A 17,820-nucleotide genomic window follows, 5' to 3' on the forward strand; every position below is an offset into this window, starting at 1 on the left:
GAGGCAGGAGTGCTAATCACTGAGCCACCGTGCACTTCATTTGAAGTGTCCTTTAGTCCACATATCACTGAAGAATATTTCCACTTGGCTGCTTGTAAGAATTCAGCTTATTCACAGTTTAAGGTTTAAATGCTTGTACTTATTAAAAAAAAATTCTAGTAAGTGGACATTTTGTTGGCCCTGCCTGAAAGTTGTTTTCTCTCTTGACCGCATCAAGGGGGACAAAAGTTGAACAGATTTCTGATTACATTGAGTGCACCGGTGAGAGGGAGATGTGAAAAGGGTATGGGAAAAGGCCAAAAACAAAACTGAACAGATTGCTGTTTCATATGCAATTCGGGAAGACAGCACACTGAGCTGGGAACTGTCATCTGATTAAACTGCTGCAGTAATTCCCTCCGATTGGGTTTAGACTTCCCCCAAACTGCTGGAGGTCACTCTTTTTTTTTCAAAAATCAAACTTTCACCTTTTTTTTTGTATACAAATTGTGCAACTGTGATCCTTGTTTATTGTTGATTTTTCTATTCCTTGTGGTAATAGACCAATCATTGAATCTCTTGCACACTGAGGTTGTAGTTTTCAGTTTAAACAAGTGCTGGGAACAATGCTCATTATAAAAATTAAGCAAAAGTGAAATTACATGATTTCAAGAATGGAAGTCTGATCCTCTAGGTCAGATTTAAAGCTTTCTGGAGATGTGTAGCCAAGTACCTCTCTTTACCTCACAACAGTTACATAGCATGGTTCTTGTGCTGTTTGTTTCATTGTTACCCAAGACTATCAGGTTCTGACTTAGAGTCACAGAGTCATAGAGACATACAGTATGGAAACAGACCCTTCGGTCCAACTTCTCCATGCCAACCAGATATCCCAACCCATTTAATCCCACCTGCCAGCATCCGGCCCATCTCCCTCCACACCCTTCCTATTCATACACTGATCCAGATACCTTTTAAATGTTGCATTTGTACTAGCCTCCACCACTTCCTCTGGCAGCTCATTCCATACACATACCACCTTCTGCATGGAAAAGTTGCCCCTTAGGTCTCTTTTTAGTCTTTCCCCCCTCACCCTAAAACTATGCCCTCTAGTTCTGGACTCCCCCACCCCAGAGAAAAGACTTTGTCTATTTAACCTATCCATGCCCCTCAGACCTTATAAACCTCTCTAAGGTCACCCCTCAGCCTCAGACGATGAAGGGAAAACAGTCCCAGCCTCCTCAACCTCTCCCTGTAGCTCAAATCCTCCGACTCTGGCAACAACCATGTAAGTCTTTCCTGAGCCCTTTCAAGTTTCACAATATCCTTCTGATGGGAAGGAGACCAGAATTGCACGCACTATTCCAACAGTGGCCTAACCAATGTCCTGTACTACCACAACATGACCTCCCAACTCCTGTACTCAATATTCTGTCCAATAAAGGAAAGCGTACCAAACGCCGCCTTCACTATCCTATCTATTTGCGACTCTACTTTCAAGGAGCTATGAACCTGCACTCCAAGGTCTCTTTGTTCAGCATGACTCCCTAAGTGTATAGCTCCTGCTAAGATTTGCTTTCCAAAAATGCAGCACCTCTCATTTATCTGAATTAAACTCCATCTGCCACTTCACAGCCCATTGGTCCATCTGGTCAAGATCTCTGAGTCATACCGAGAATGGTTGGCAGTATCCTCTGACCAGGTCACTTGTAACCGCTAAAAAATTATGAACTGAAAGATGACTCAAAGGGCAATGGTACACCTATTTAAAGAAAAAGTTTGTTTTTTATTTATGGAATCTGAACAGCTTCATGAAGGTGAATAGCATTGAGGAAGAGGAAAGATCCATCTGGCAATAAAACTGACAAGGGGGAAAAAGTACAAATGCTGCGAAGTTGGAGACAAATAGAAAATATTGGAAACTGTCAGCAGATCAGGCAGCATCTGGGGAGGGAATGACTGAAGTCAGTGTTTCAATTGTGCATTTTTCATCAGTGATTCCAGCACTTTGTTTCTGTTCGTTATTCTCCCATCCTTGCTGCCACCAAATTGTCTGATGTCAGCTGTGAAATCCACAATCATCTCTTAAAAGAGACAAGTAATTGTGAAGAATATGGACTTTGGTGTATAGAAGAGAGAGTGCCATTCACAACAGCAATCTCTTTCCAAATGTCATTTATTTAGTCACTGCCCTAGTCTGTGTCCCATGTTCCATCCATGGTAAACTTGAATCTGAGTGAATCTTTATGTACAGCAACTCACATCGACTCCGCTGATTTTTCTGTACTCTGAGCTGCAAGTTTGGCCACGTCTTGAGTTTAAAATTCTCACCTTAATTTAAAATCTTTACATGGTCTCATTCTTCCTTATTTCTGCAGTATTCTGCAGCCTAACAGTCTCAGGTATGTGAACTTCTCCCATTCAGCATCATTGGAAAGGCTAGCATACGTTACTCACCCCAAATAGCTCGGAGAAGGGGAGCTGCCTTTTACAATTCTGCAGTACTTGGGGTGTAGGTACACAAGTGGTTTGGAAGCGAGTTAAAGGATTTTGACCCAGCAATAGGAGGAACCACAATGTAGTTCTGTGTAGGATCAAGTGAATTTGAGGGCGACTTGTAGGTGTCTATGTTCCCATGTGTCTTCTGGCTTCATCCTTTTGGACAGTAGAGGTTGTGGATTTGTAAGTTACTATTGTTGGAGCTCTCAGATTTAAGTAATTGTTATTTGTTTTGGGCATCACACTTCTGGATGGATGTGAAGGCATTGATGAGAATGCAGGAAAGATTAGCAACAATGTTTTCAGAGATGAGGAATTTAAACAATAGCAATAGATTTTTTTTATTGTAGTCAAATACCTAAGTACAGCAAAAAGCTTTGTTTTACGAGTAGTACAGGCAGATCATGACAAACAAGGACATACAGATAATAGGGTGTTTAGACAGAGTGAGGCATACAAGGTTATGGCTGCGCACAAGGTGCACAAAGCAAGATCAACATCAGCATTCAATTGGAACAACTCAAGTTATCCTCCTTCATGAAGAGATGGTTCAGAGGAGAATCGTTAGTGATAAAAATGATGAGGAATTTAGACAGAATAAATAGTGTGACTGTTTCTGTTGCTAGAAGAGACGAGAACCAGAAGACACCTGAGTTAAAGTGAAATGCAGAAGAACCAGAGATGATAGGAGAATTGGTTTTATGCAGCATTTGGTTAGGATCTGAAAGCACTACCTGAGATTTGGTGGAGGCAGATTTAGTCATGGCTTTGGAAAAGGGATAATTGCCTGAAGAGAGAATTTGCTCAGGTTACACTAATAGGGCTAGATGGGGACTAGGTGATATTATCTTGCATAAAGTTTGCACAGACACAAAGGAATGAAAAGCCCCATCCTATGCTGTAGCAATTATGACTCTGTGATTCTATTCACTTTTTATGAAGCTTCACCGTGTAATCTTTCTGATGGGTACAACTGCTTTCATAACATTTCTGATGGATAAGAATGGAAAATGGCCCTTTGCTCAGCACACTGAAAGTAAAAAGGGCTGTTTAAAGTATTTTTGTTTGCTGAAATACTGGCTGTTGTGGATATACTGGAAATGGGATTCTGTTTGTCAATATTTTAAGTGGGATCCTGGTGTACAATGGGTGAGCTGAAGGATAGTAGTACATTCACTGAATGTTATATAGATAAACTATTCATAGTGGGATAATGCACTATATACATTACAGTGTCAATGATAAATGATAGATCGATCTTACTGGCATGAAACAAATGCAAAAGATAAAAGTAATCTCTAAAACTAAATGGATAGATGTTCAGAATAACCTCGAATATCTGAACGAGACAGGCAGAGAATATTTTGTTCGGATAACTGATCTGATTGTAAACAAAGGAAGCCATACTGAACCTAATTACATAAAGCATGTTTACAGTGTTTTTATTTCATTCAATTGATAAAATGTGTACAAACACTGGATATTGCTCAAAAATTCATGATATTTTACAAATAAAATCACTTTTTGTTTGGCCAGAGTTTGACTGAAGTCTGAAATTCTTTTGCTGACGTTTTCCTTTGTTTTATCCCGGTCCTTGACAGCAACTGGCATCTTTTTCTGTTTGGTGTCGTCCTGCCGTTCAGACTAACCAAGTGTTGTCCCTCCCTCCCTCAGCGACCACCAAGCTCTGAGAAAAAGAGAGGGACAAAATACAGGGGGAGCAAGAGAGAGAGAGAAGATTTTTCTCGGTGACCTCAGTTTCCATTCTCTCATCAATTTTTTTAGGGGTAATTTTTTTTCGTTGTGTTAACACCCGTCAAGTTTTCCTCCTATTTATTTTCACGTGTATTAACTCTCATCAAAACAAAAGTAGTTCAATATCTTTCAGCTGACAAGAAAATGTAAATATTAAGTTTTCTTGTCAGCTGAAAAATATTGAACTACCTTTTGTTTGGGGAAAAGGAAGTCATGGGATAACAGTAGGAAAAAGCAATGAAAACAAAAAGTGCAAGTGCATTTTTTGACATAACGCTCCCAAGAATGAACTGAGTTTTAAAAAAAATTGTTGGGTTTGCAAAACAGTGAGTCAATGTTAGAAGGCAATCTTGCTGTTAGAGCGCACAGCTCGGGCTTGCACATAGGTGGTTCTTGTGTTTTCACAGTCAAAAACCTTTGTCCTTGGGATGAATAAGTACCGGAGAGCCTTTTTAGGAAAGGTTTAAGACTTAACTCTAATGTTACGAATCATGTGTATATTTGGAAGTTATTTATTTATTAAAGCATACTTGCATCTATATTCCTGTTCAAGTTTACAAAACAATGCAATAAATGGATGAGGAATAGAATTTTTCTGCTTCAGTTGAAATGCATATACAGGGGCCTTGAGATCTTGTTCGGATAATCCGAAGTTCAGATAATTGATGTTTGGATAACCAAGGTTGTTCTGTAGTCACCAACTGTTGGATTGTTTCATATTGGTTCGGCCTCAACTACAGTAATGTCCTGTTTTGACTGTCACTTTTTAGGAAGGATATAAGGATACAGAAATAATTTTCAGTAGTTCCAGGGATAAAGCGCTTCAGTTTGGTATATAGATTGTAGAGGTGAAGATTGTTCTTCTTGGAAAGATCGGGTTGAAAGATGTTTGGCGTCTTCAAAATCATGAAGGTCTGGATAGAGTACATGAGGTAAAATGGTTCTCACTGGTGAAAGACCACACATTTAAAATATTTGACAATAGGTGCATTGGAGGCATTGAGAAACACTTTCACACAGTGAATCATAGGATTCAGAATGCACTACCTACGTGTGGAGGCAGTGTCAATTAAAGCCTTCAAAAGGAAATTGAATCATTATCTGAAAACGAGAAAAGACATGGGTGTGGCACTAAGTGAATTGCTCCTTTAGAGAGCCAGCTACTATGGACTGAATGGCCTCTGCTGTAACTAATCTAGGATATTATTTGAGGAAATTGTTAGGGGTCTTTCAAGGAAAATAGCTTGCAATGTAATGCTTTGTAAAGAAATGAAAACTTTCATTTGTTCTGAAATTTTTGTACAAAACTATTTTTATTTAAAAAGACAGCTGTCAGGGCTACTCTCTTTTATTCCTTTGGGAAGGGAGAAGTGTGAGTGTTGGTGGCTAGATCAGCATTTGTTGCCATCCCTGATTGTTCTTCAGAAGATGGTGAGCTCCTGCCTTGAACTGCTGTAGATGTCATCACAATAATGTTAGGAGGTATTTGCAGAACTTTGACCTAGCAACACTGAAAGAACAGTGATACATTTCCAAGTTTCAACAATAAAGTTCAATGTCATTCAGGATAAAATGGCATCTTGGCTTAAAACCACAGCACCACCTTAAACATTTACTCCCTCCACCAGCAAGCTCAGTGGTAGCAGTATGCAACATCAACAAGATGGACTGCCCCAACTGAGCAAGGCTCCATCAACATACCTTCTCACAGTGTGATCTCTGCCACTATGAAGGACAAGGTCAGCAGATACGTGGTAACACCACCACCTGCAAACCCCCCTGCCCCAAAAAGAAAGAATGTTGCTAGTGAGGGATTCAGTGTAGGTAGTACTAATGTATGTCAAGGGGTGATGACTTGACACACTTCCTGGAGATTGGCATTGCCTGTCATTTGTATGACACGAATGTTACTCACAGCCCTAACGTAAATATTATCTGGGTATTGTTGCATTTTGACAAAAATTGCTTCAGTATCTGAGGAGTCATGATGGTACTGATCATTGTGAAATTATCAGCAAACAGCTTCTGACTTTATGATGGAGGGAAGATCATTGATGGAAGCAGTTGATGTTTGGGCCTAGGGCACTACCCTGAGATGACAGACCTCCAACATCATAATCATTTCACTTTACGCTGGGCATAACTCCAGCAAGCACAGTTTTCCCCCAATTCCCGTGGATTCCAAAGTTGCAAAGTCACCTTGATGCCACATGCAGTCAAATTCTGGCTTGATGTCAAGGACAATCATTCTCATTTCAGTGGCGTTCAGCTGTTTATCCAGCCTTTTTATCTCTCCACCCTTCAGGCACTCTGCCTGCATTCCTGATGAAGGGCCTTTGCCCGAAACATCGATTTTACTGCTCCTTGGATGCTGCCTGAACTGCTGTGCTTCTCCAGCACCACTAATCCAGAATCTGGTTTCCAGCATCTGCAGTCATTGTTTTTACCTAGCTGTTTATCCATGTTTGGACCAATATTGTAATGAGGATATGAACGGAGTTGCCCTGACAGAACCCAAACAGTGTCACTGAGTAGGTTATTCCTGCGTAAGTGCCATTTGATAGCACTTGATGACACCTTCCATCACTTTGACAAGTGAGAGTAAAGGCGATTGACCAGGTTGGATCTGTCCTGCTTTTTGTGGTCAGGACATACCTTGGAAGTTTTCCACATTGTTGGGTAAATGCCAGTGGTGTAGCTGTACTGGAACAGCTTGGCTGAGGTGTGGCTGGTTTTGGAGCACAAGTCTTCAGTACAATTGCTGTAATGTCATCAGGGCCCATTGCCTTTGCAGTGTCCAATGACTTCAGCTGTTTCTTGATATCACATGGAGTGATCGAATTGGCTGAATGTTGGCATCTGCGATGCTGTGGATCTCTGGATGAGGTCACGTTGGGTTGTCCACTTAGCACTTCAGGATGAGAGGTGCAGATTCTTCAGTGTCATCTTTTGCCCCAATGTGCTGGGCTCTCCCGTCATTGAGGATTTGAGTAATCACCTCCTAATTGTTAATCATTCATTTGTCCAGCACCATTAATTGTATATTAGTTATGTTTGTGTGTAGATAATGGGAATTCACTGGTGCTTGTCTCAACTAGTTGGTTGGAAGGTGTATATTTCTATACCTGCAAATAAATGCTTATGAAACCACACATTTCTTTTCCAGTTCTCTCTTTCACCATCTGACTTTCTGGAATACAATATTGTTATTTTACCATGGTTGGGACGTGGTGGGAGTGAAAACAGTTTGAATGTTTAGCTAGATTTTGTGGTTTCAATCTAATCTGAGTCTCATGCTGCTATTCCTTTATCCCTCAGACCTTCTACTTTGGGTATAAGAAAGTGGAGCTGCTCTTCCCTGGGCTAGTGATCAATTCCGTTGGAGGTGAGTACTGATGTTATAGCAGTTCAGAGGCTACAATCTGCAGTTGGAGACTTGAGCAACAGTCCTTGTGTTTAAATAGCATCTTCGACACCATTGTAGTCCCAAGATTATTTAAGAATAATTAACAGACAAAATTTGGCAGAGCCCAGAATGATATATTAGGACAGGTTATCAAGAGCTTTAGCAATGATATAGGTTTTCAGGAGCATCTTAAACATGAAGGATGGCTCAGGTGTCTAGAGAAGGAATTCCAGAACTTGGAGCCCATGCATCAGTAGGCACAGCTACCATTGATATGGCAATTAAAATGGAGGGGCCAAGAGAGCCCAGAATTTGAGATGGAGAACGTGGCGATCTTGAAATGTTGGGTTGGAAGAGGTGACAAGATGGGGAAGAGCAAGGACTTGGCTGTAATTAGAACACAAGGGTATTTCATATTCAAAGTAATGCTAGATTGGGAAAGATGAATGAAGTCTTACATCCAGCTGGTTTGGCAAATGTTGAAGCCTGTGCTGCAGGATATCCTAAACTCTGTGTTATGTCACAAGATGAGATTCTGGGATTGAGAGCTCTTAACTAGCTGTAGTAGAGAACTGGCCAGTGTTAGCATCTGTGAGACCCCTTTAAATGCTCACTTTTTAAAATGGTGGACTGCAGTTCATAGAGTCATAGAGATGTACAGCATGGAAACAGACCCTTTGGTCCAACTTGTCCATGCCGACCAGATATCCCAACTCAATCTAGTCCCACCTGCCAGCACCCGACCCATATCCCTCCAAACCCTTCCTATTCATATACCCATCCAAATGCCTCTTAAATGTTGCAATTGTACCAGCCTCCACCACTTTGTCTGGCAGCTCATTCCATACACGTACCACCCTCTGCGTGAAAACGTTGCCCCTTAGGTGTCTCTTATATCTTTCCCCTCTCACCCTTAACCTATGCCCTCTAGTTCTGGATTCCCTAACCCCAGGGAAAAGACTTTGTCTATTTATCCTATCCATGCCCCTTATCACTTTGTAAACCTCTATAAGGTCATCCCTCAGCCTCCGACACTCCAGGAAAAATAGCCCCAGCCTGTTCAGCCTCTCCCTATAGCTCAAATCCTCCAACCCTGGCAACATCCTTGTAAATCTCTTCTGAGCCCTTTCAAGTTTCACAACAACTTTCCGATAGGAAGGAGACCAGAATTGCATGCAATATTCCAACAGTGGCCTAACCAATGTCCTGTAAAGCTGCAACATGACCTCCCAACTCCTGTACTCAATACTCTGACCAATAAAGGAAAGCATACCAAACGCCGCATTCACTATCCTATCTACCTGCGACTCCACTTTCAAGGAGCTATGAACCTGCACTCCTAGGTCTCTTTGTTCAGCAACACTCTCTAGGACCTTACCATTAAGTGTATAAGCCCTGCTAAGATTTGCTTTCCCAAAATGCAGTACCTCACATTTATCTGAATTAAACTCCATCTGCCACTTCTCAGCCCATTGGCCCATCTGGTCCAGATCTTGTTGTAATCTGAGATAACCCTCTTCACTGTCCACTACACCTCCAATTTTGGTGTCATCTGCAAACATACTAACTGTGCCTGTTATGCTCGCATACAAATCATTTATGTAAATGACAAAAAGTAGGGATTTGTTGAAACTATATCTGGAGTTCTATCTATAGTTTTGAATTCCCTGCATTATAAAGGAAATACATGTAGTGAGTAAAAGGTTCTGTCAATGGCTTTCTGAGAAGATCATCCTATCACGAAAGTTTGAATATTTTGGGTTTATATTCTCTGTCATTTAGAAGAACAAGAGGTGGTCTCACAAAGTATAAAATTCCAAAAGTTTGATTGGATAGTTGTTGAGAGGCTAGATCACCTTGCTCTAGAGTCTAGCACTGGAACATAGTTTCAAGGTGAGGGTAAGGCCATTTTAGATCGAGACGATAATCCATGATGCTCTGTAGCACAGGATATTGTAAATGCTAAGTCAATAAGTACCCCTTCGCGACTATTATCACTATATTGTTGGAGTTCAGCTGACAGGGCAATAGGGCGATATGAGGAATTGATGTTGAGGTTCTGTCATGGTCTTAACGAATGATGAAGCAGTCTACGTTTGTTCAATTGCTTTGGTTCTTAATGCATCATCTGAAACACACTACTTCTGCAATGCAGCCCTCCCTCAGTACTTCACTTGAGTATTGGCATTATGTGCACAGTTTGGGTTTTGCCAGAGCAAAACAGCTTCTGACCTCATTATAGCCTTAGTTCAAACATGGTCTAAAAGAGCTGAATTCAAGGTGAGATGAAAGTGACTACAATAAGGCCACATTTGACTGAATGTGGCATCAAGGGGCCGACAAAACCGGAGTCAGTAAGATTCGTGGGAAAACCCTTTCTGGTTCGAGTAATACCTGATATAGGGGTTCCTTAGGGTCGTGTCTCAGGTCCAACCATATTCAGCTCCTTCAGCAATGACCTTCCCTCCATCGTAAGGTCAGAAATAAGCATGTTTACTGTTGGTTGTACAATGTTCAGCACCATTTGTGACTCCTCAATTCTGAAGCAGTCCATGTCCAAATGGTCAATTTGCAGATTTTGGCAGGCATGTGCCAGGCAATAACCATCTCCAAAAAGGAGAATCTAAACATTATCCATGACGTTGCTATGACTGAATCCCCTATCAGCATCATGGAGGTTACTGCTGACCAGAAGCTGAACTGTATTAGCTATGAAAATAGAGGTCACAAAAGGAGATCAGAGGCTATGAATACTACAGTGAGTAACTCGCCATCTGACTCCCCAAAGCCTGTCCACTGTCTACAAGGCACAAGTCAGAAGTGTGATGGAATCCTCCTTACTTGCTTAGACGATTGCAGCTCCAAAAACACTAAAGAAACTTGACAGCATCCAGGACAAAGCAGCTACTTGACAGTTCATCCACCACTTTGACACTGCGAATATTAAATCATCACTAAGTGACACTAGCAGCAATGTGTAAGATCTACAAGATGCCCTGGAGAGATTCAGCAAGACCCATCCGATAGCATTTTCCAAACTGCACCCATCTGTAAGGACAAGAGCAGCAGGTAGAAGGGGATACCACCTGCAAGCCACTCACCATTCTGACTTGGAAATATATTGCCCTTCCTTCAGTGTGACTGAGTCAAAATCCTAGAACTCAGTCCCGAACAGCAGATGAGCTGCTTGTGGCTCAAGAGTACAGCTCACCCCCTCCACTTTCAGATGGATAATTAATGCTGGCTCAGCCAGCAAAGTGCACATCCACTGAATGAATTTTTGAAAACCTGGGTTGATGTTTGAAACCTAAAACCTTCTGATGTTGAGGAAAGTGTGTTGCTAACTGAGACACAGCAGAACAGACAGACTCAAGTCCCAGGTCATTGTCTCATGTGCTATTAATCTTGATTCTGATTTCAGGTTCACATGTGGAGAATAGTCATATGAGAGATATTTAGAGGTCACTGCCACTCAAGGAATTAGTATTAGTGTGTGTTAACAACTGAAGGAGCACTTTCCATCACGTGGAAATATTGACAGATGTGAATGTTCTCTATTGTAGGTATTTACGAATGAAACTATTTAGAATTGTTATTACACACTTTCAGAGAAGGTAGGACTTGAACCCAGGCCTCTTGATTCAAGGATAGGGACACTACCACTGCTTCACAAGGGCCTTGGTTCTCTGTGGTAAACTGGCTTCAGCTGGAATTAGTCAAAGCCTTGCTATTTCTAGATTTCACATGCACCAATCTTCCAATGAACAAGATGTTTTCCTCATTCCAAATTGTCACTGTTATCATTCAGTTTTTCAGAAAACATCTCTTTACTCATTTTGCATCTTCTAGGTCCAGTAGCAACAAGTGAGATTGAAGGCAAGAATTGGTGTTCTGTCACCGTGTGAGCTGAGATGCTCCTGCTGACTTTTCTCTCTTCCATTCCTGACCCTATGACACAGTCTATGCCTCTGTTAAATCATTCCTAAGTATGTAGGTCCAACAAATTGCCACGTTTCTAGATTCCTTAATCCTAACCTTGTCTTTCTTTGTTTGTTTTCTGCAGGGATGGTCGGTGCCTGTGTGGTTGTCTTCCTCTGTGCATTGGCTTATGAAGGGCTGAAAATCAGTCGAGAATGTTTGCTTCGGAAATCGCAGGTTAATGTTCGTTATAATTCCATGCCTGTTCCTGGACCAAATGGGACAATCCTGATGGAAACGCACAAAACTGTTGGGTGAGTGATGCAAAACATATCTTGATTTGGTACTCACCCCGAAAGGTCAGAATTTCAGGGACGGGGAGACTGGTACTACAATTAGCCTTGGCTTTGCACCTCCCGTACCACAACAACCCCAACCTTGGTGGCTCAGTTGCAGTTTTCTGGAAACTGCATGTCCTCCTATCGATTTGTGGACAGGCCTGTGCTGAGATATTGAGCAGTGGCTGATTTTGGTCTAAGTTTGTTCAGGTTTGGATCAATACCTCAGTGGAGGGATGGGGAAGGAACAAAGGGCAGTAGCTATTGTGCAATAGTGCTAATGTAAATTGCTTCCAGAACATAGAACTGTGCAACACAGGAGCAGGCCCTTCGGTCCATGTTGTGCTGAACGTGATGCCAAATTAAACTAATCCCTTCTGCCTGCCCTTGGTCCATACCCCTTCATGCCTTGCGTATTCATGTGCTTAACTAAAAATCCCTTAAACAACTGTGTCTGCCTCTATCTCTACCACTACCACACTGTGTGCAAAAAAAACTTGCCCCTCACATCTCCTTTGAACTCTTCTTTCCCCTCCGCCCCTCCCAACTTAAATGCATACCTCTTAGTTTTAGACATTTCAACTCTAGGGAAAATATTCTGTCAACCCAATCTGTGCATCTTTTTGCATCTCTTTTTCCAAATTTGGTTGTAATTTAAAGCAAAATGTTGTTGGGAAATGTGACTTAATTAAGGGAATTGCCCCAGTTGGGCTTCAGTTTTGAATTTGGTGAAGTGGTCAGACTTTGATGCAGGAGAAGCTGACCATTATTAAGTACACCACAGATAGCATATTGCATTATAATCTGAATTACTTTCTTGTCCATTCCAACTGTAATTTCACATTGAATAATTGAGGTGGTGGAAGCAGCAATTGAATATGCTGCTCAAAAAACTGTATCACTTGTTCATTTGACCCTGAAGAACTAGGGTTTTTCATTGACTCTAATCCTTTTGTTTGCAGCCAGCAGATGTTCAGTGTGCCCCACCTCATCCAGACTGTACTTCACATCATACAAGTGGTCATCAGCTATTTTCTTATGTTGGTCTTTATGACTTACAACGGTTACCTCTGCATTGCTGTGGCATTGGGCGCAGGTGCTGGATACTTCCTCTTCAGCTGGAAGAAAGCAGTGGTGGTGGACATCACTGAACACTGCCATTAACAACAGCAGTGACCAAATTGCACTCCCCAGCACAATGATCTGCCAAGCAGGCAATGACCATTCAGCCAGTTTAAAAATACACACGTATACACACATGCAGGCACCCCCATACACTTACTAACATACTCTGTTCAGACTCCAGTTGAAGGATCGCTGCTCAAATTGGGTTTTTTCATGCCTTAATTGCTGCCAAATAGCAGGTTTACACTTTCTTTACAGAAACCTGAGGCATGATCTTGGGTAATGGTGCTGGGGCAGTGACTTCCAACTTTATGTATAACGAAGTGTGCTAGGAATCCTAAACGATGAGCCATTTCTTTGCCTGGAGTTGTTCATTAAATCTTTGCAATGTTATCTTCACTCAGACAGGATTATGTAAAGCTCTCATCAAGGAAACTATCTAACTGAATTCCTGTTTTAATTTGTAGTTTCCCATAGTTCCCACAATTAAAGTGACAAACAGTTATGGCCAGAACCATATTTTTTATATTGATATGGCAGATCAGTTTGTAGACAGAAATGCCATAATTAAGTGAGGATGTAACTCACTCTATGATTTTCTCCTCTGAATATGTGAATAGTGAAGTGATTTTTTTTTAAAATATAGAATTTTCAAATGTGTTATACAAAGCTGAATACTATCAGGACCAAGACTCCATGATCATTTCATGAATAGTTTTTTTTAAAATGACCTGTTCCATCAGTAAAATATTCAGTGGCAGACATAATCTTAATAGCAAGAAATTGTATTTGTTTTGTTCATGTCAAGATTTTTAAAATGTAATTGTTCACTTTTTTAAAGTCTGAATGCAGAAGTGCATCTGTACCATCTGTGATCTGCGTTCCTGCCTACAACCCCATCTTATTGTTCAACCTCCTGGTTCTCAAAATTGATGCTTGGATCCTTGATTCATAAAATGTTTTATATTTGTGCTGGATGAAATTGTAATTTAAAAAGAAAATTATGTATTGATTCCAGATAGCTCTCTGCGGTTATCTGGTGTTTATGGTAGGAATTTTCCTCACTATTGACTAGCAGAGTATTTGTACTCTTAGTCATTGGAGGATTGAAAGACTCCATTTTAATTCTGGGTGCTGCTGGGCCTGCACAGATACACATGAATGGAACAAACTTGCTCAGGACCAATAGGAATGAAGGTACTGGTCCTCCGGAATTTATTTTTAGAAATTGGTTTTAATCAACTGGTGATTGTAAGCCAGAGCAGCTCAAAAATTGAGGGAACTATAGTTTTGGCCTATTACATTATTTCAAATAATTGCGTTTTTTTTGCCTGTGTTTAGTTAAGGATGACCTTCGGGGAGGGGGCAAGGAAATTAATTCAATCAAGTCCTTAATTCTATTGATAAGTTCTAGTCGCAGCTTTGAAGGTCTGTGAGATCAACATGATTAAATTCCTCTTCTCCAGCTGGTATTCAAGGATTATGAAGCAAAGTATGATTGTGGAGACCATTTGGCCTAACTTAGATAATCATTCCACAGAAACCTGCTGTTCTGTCAAGATGGCGATGGGTGTTTGTAGTCTGTTTCAAATCATTTGATGTGTTGAGATTCCACAAGTGCTGGCTGGTCTCCTGTACTCAAGTAGACTCTGCAATTGAGTTTGTAGGTTGCTCCATCAAGGGGACTATTACAGTTCAGGCTGAATATTATTTACATCCAGCACCTATGTATGTGCACTTTCCACTAGAATAGTGAGCTGCTTGGCTCAATTCCATTATCCTCCCCAACAATACTGGATGCACTACATCTATTCTTACCAACTGGAATCAGTGACCACATGGTTGGGTGAAATGGCTTTTATCCAGTGTCACTAAACAGTTATAAAACCTTGCTTAAGAAAGAACACACTAAGCATCTAAAGAATTTGAAGACTCCAGACTGACTATCCTGATTATTCCAAAAGATTTGGATCTGTGGTGTCTTTCAGTCATCAAGTCAGTCAATGCGATACACCTTAGAAGATCTTCAGTGTTTTGAAATAAACTTACTTTTTCTGAAGTTTACACTGTACTTGACACAGTCAATACAGATGTAGCTATCTGTTGTATGACCATGCTCTTTCTTTGGGCTTCTAGCAGCCCATGAGATGTGGGATGATGTTGTCTGGGAGGGTCACATATCCCACACAGAGTCTCATCTCAAAGGTTTTAATTTTGTTCACTAATGTTATGCTGATTCCCCACCAATCTTAGCAGTACTTCATATGTCACATTTTTTTGGTCTGGTATTTCCCAAAAAATTGATGTAAAGATCATGATTAACAGAAGGAATTAAGAGATTGTGCTACTGTTTAATACCTGCGTTACAACTTGAATCTGATCAACGTTAAAAAGGTACAACAGTCTTGTTCAATGATAGCTCCAGGGCAGAATTTCCAGAGGCACCACTAAGTAACACTACTCCCCTCTCTATAATGTTAAAGAGTTTTTGTAAAATGGTATCATCTAGGTGTATACTTGAAACTAGCTAATGGGGGTATTGGGGTGAGAATGACAAACTTCTGAGCTGCAATCAGTTAATTTAAAATATAATGTTTTGAGGGCTGTGTTTGGAATGGAGTCGTCTTCCTCATCTTGCAGAAAGTAATTTGTTCATATTAGCTGCTCAGTGACACTACACGACCTGACCACATGAACCAAGCCTGCAGATGCAGGTATAGTTTGGACTGTCCTCTACTCAATACTTTCTCCTGGACTCCTGCTTTTATTGGGATTTTTTTTCTGTAGTTTGTCAAGATTCTGATTGCTGTAGTTAATAGGCACTGTTTAAAGAGATTCTGCTGTAAAATAAAACAAAATGCTGGAAATACTTACAACTGACAAAAGATCATTAATCTGGTAAGATCTTTCTTTCTCCACAGCTTGCCTGATCCTTTGTATTTCCAGCATTTTGTTTTATTTTACAGCAGAATCTCTTTAAACAGTGTCATGGATACTCATTTTGGGTTACTGGCTGCAGTACAAATGTGAATGACAATGTTCATTGACACCACTATATTAGTTAATGAATCGGAGGCAAGAGACTTAGCAAACCTGTTTTACATCAGCAAGCACTACAAATGCTGGTAATCTGAAACTAAGAACAGAAAATGCTGGAAATGCTCATAACTGACAAAAGATCACTGATCTGGTCAGCTCTTTCTTTCTCCACAGTTGCCTGATCCATTGTATTTCCAGCATTTTCTGCTTTTAGTTTCAGATTACCACCATTCGTAGTGTTTGCTGAAGTAAAACAGGTTTGCAAAATCTCTATTGTCTCCGATTCATTAACTTAATGTAGTGGTGTCAATGAATATTGTCATTCAAATTTGTACTGCAGCCAGTAACCCAACATGAGGATCCATGATATTGTACAGTGTCATTTGGACTAACCAACGCTGAATGGCAGTTTCCTGTATTTAGGTGCATACAAAATGTTCCTGTCCTTTGGTACTTTTAAAAATTGCATGATTTGAAGGAAGCATTTGCTTTGCCACTGAAAGCATTCCATTTCAGATTTTAAACTCAAGATGAGCAGAAAGAATCACTGGTACTTTTAAAGTAAAACTTGACTCCAGATTGGATCTGTGTGTTTGGCTGTAATGCATTTAGATGTTGGAGCAGGAGATGACAAGTGCTCTTGCTGGTTTGTGCTGCTACTTTCACATTTGCGCTCCCAAAACTGCTATTGACATGGGGTTATTAATATAGCTGAACATCAAATCTGACTTCTCTGTGATACAAAGTGTATTTTCCTTCTGAAATAAATGGCCATCATATTTCATATTGAATATAGATAGTAAAAGGATATATTGGAAAGTATTGTAATTTTTGGTTGTCAATCTTATCTAAGGTGTTTTATTGTTTTCTTTAAATCACCCTTTAAAATTTGGTAATGCTTTACTCAGCTTGTATTTGGAATTCAGTGCCTTTGATTATCTCCTGAAAACACGTGAGCAATGGTCACCCTAGTTAAGCCTTTGTCTTGTAATTTGATTTCTCAGTTCTTATGTGTTGATGACTTTTCTCCCACTCCACATCAGTGTTGCAATGTTACCTTACTGGTGAGCTGTCAGAAACAATTCTTTTGAGATTGTACAATACAATTTTTGGTACTGGAAAATCATAATATATTATCATGCTTATTTCCAATAAACTATTAGTTTGTCTTATCAAACTATGCTGTTATTTCTTGTGTCTACAACCTATCTTACATAGCTGATTACGGGAACATTGAGCACACTGCCAGATCGGAGCAATGCAAAATAAATTCACTCCAAATAGAAACATCAGTGAGTACAAAGAACAATACAACGCAAGAACAGGCCCTTCAGCCCGTGGTGACAGATTCCATACAAAAACTGTCTCCACTTACAATCTCCATATCCCTCCCTACTCATGTATTTTGCATCTTGAATGTTGCTATTGTGTCTGCTTCCACCACCACCTCTAGCAGCATGTTACAGACACTCCCCACCCTTTGTGTGAAACACTTGCATGCACATCTCTTTTAAAGTCATCACACCACCACCATCAACCTGTGTACCCTAGTAATTTGACTACCCCACTCTGAGGGAAAAAGCCACATACTTTCCACTCTAGCCAAGCTATTCACAATCTTAAACTTCAACCTCCTATGTTCCAAGAAAAACAAACCCAGTCTATCCAACCTTTCTTCATTGGTAACATGTTCTATAGCACAAGATCCTGGGAAATGTGAAGGTGTCTTCAAAGAGCGGGTGATATAAACAAAATGTGTCA

At 40.5% G+C, this 17,820-nt stretch overlaps 1 protein-coding gene across 3 annotated transcripts in view; it reads left to right on the plus strand.

Moving 5' to 3' along the window:
- The window catches only part of slc31a1 (solute carrier family 31 member 1), a 75,500-nt gene extending 58,264 nt beyond the window's left edge, over positions 1-17,236 (plus strand). For all 3 annotated transcript variants that reach the window (XM_043719873.2, XM_087998548.1, XM_087998549.1), the window contains exons 3-5: positions 7,552-7,618; positions 11,703-11,871; positions 12,858-17,236. In XM_043719873.2, the coding sequence (XP_043575808.1) occupies positions 7,552-7,618; positions 11,703-11,871; positions 12,858-13,059 (438 nt within the window). In that variant the 3' untranslated portion in view covers positions 13,060-17,236. The remainder of the gene's footprint in view (positions 1-7,551; positions 7,619-11,702; positions 11,872-12,857) is intronic.
- Positions 17,237-17,820: the final 584 nt, after the last annotated feature.

The sequence above is a fragment of the Chiloscyllium plagiosum genome, unplaced genomic scaffold (genome assembly GCF_037043375.1).
Source record: "Chiloscyllium plagiosum isolate Xiang-an unplaced genomic scaffold, Cpla_swu_hap1 HiC_scaffold_21, whole genome shotgun sequence".
Lineage (NCBI taxonomy): Eukaryota > Metazoa > Chordata > Chondrichthyes > Orectolobiformes > Hemiscylliidae > Chiloscyllium > Chiloscyllium plagiosum.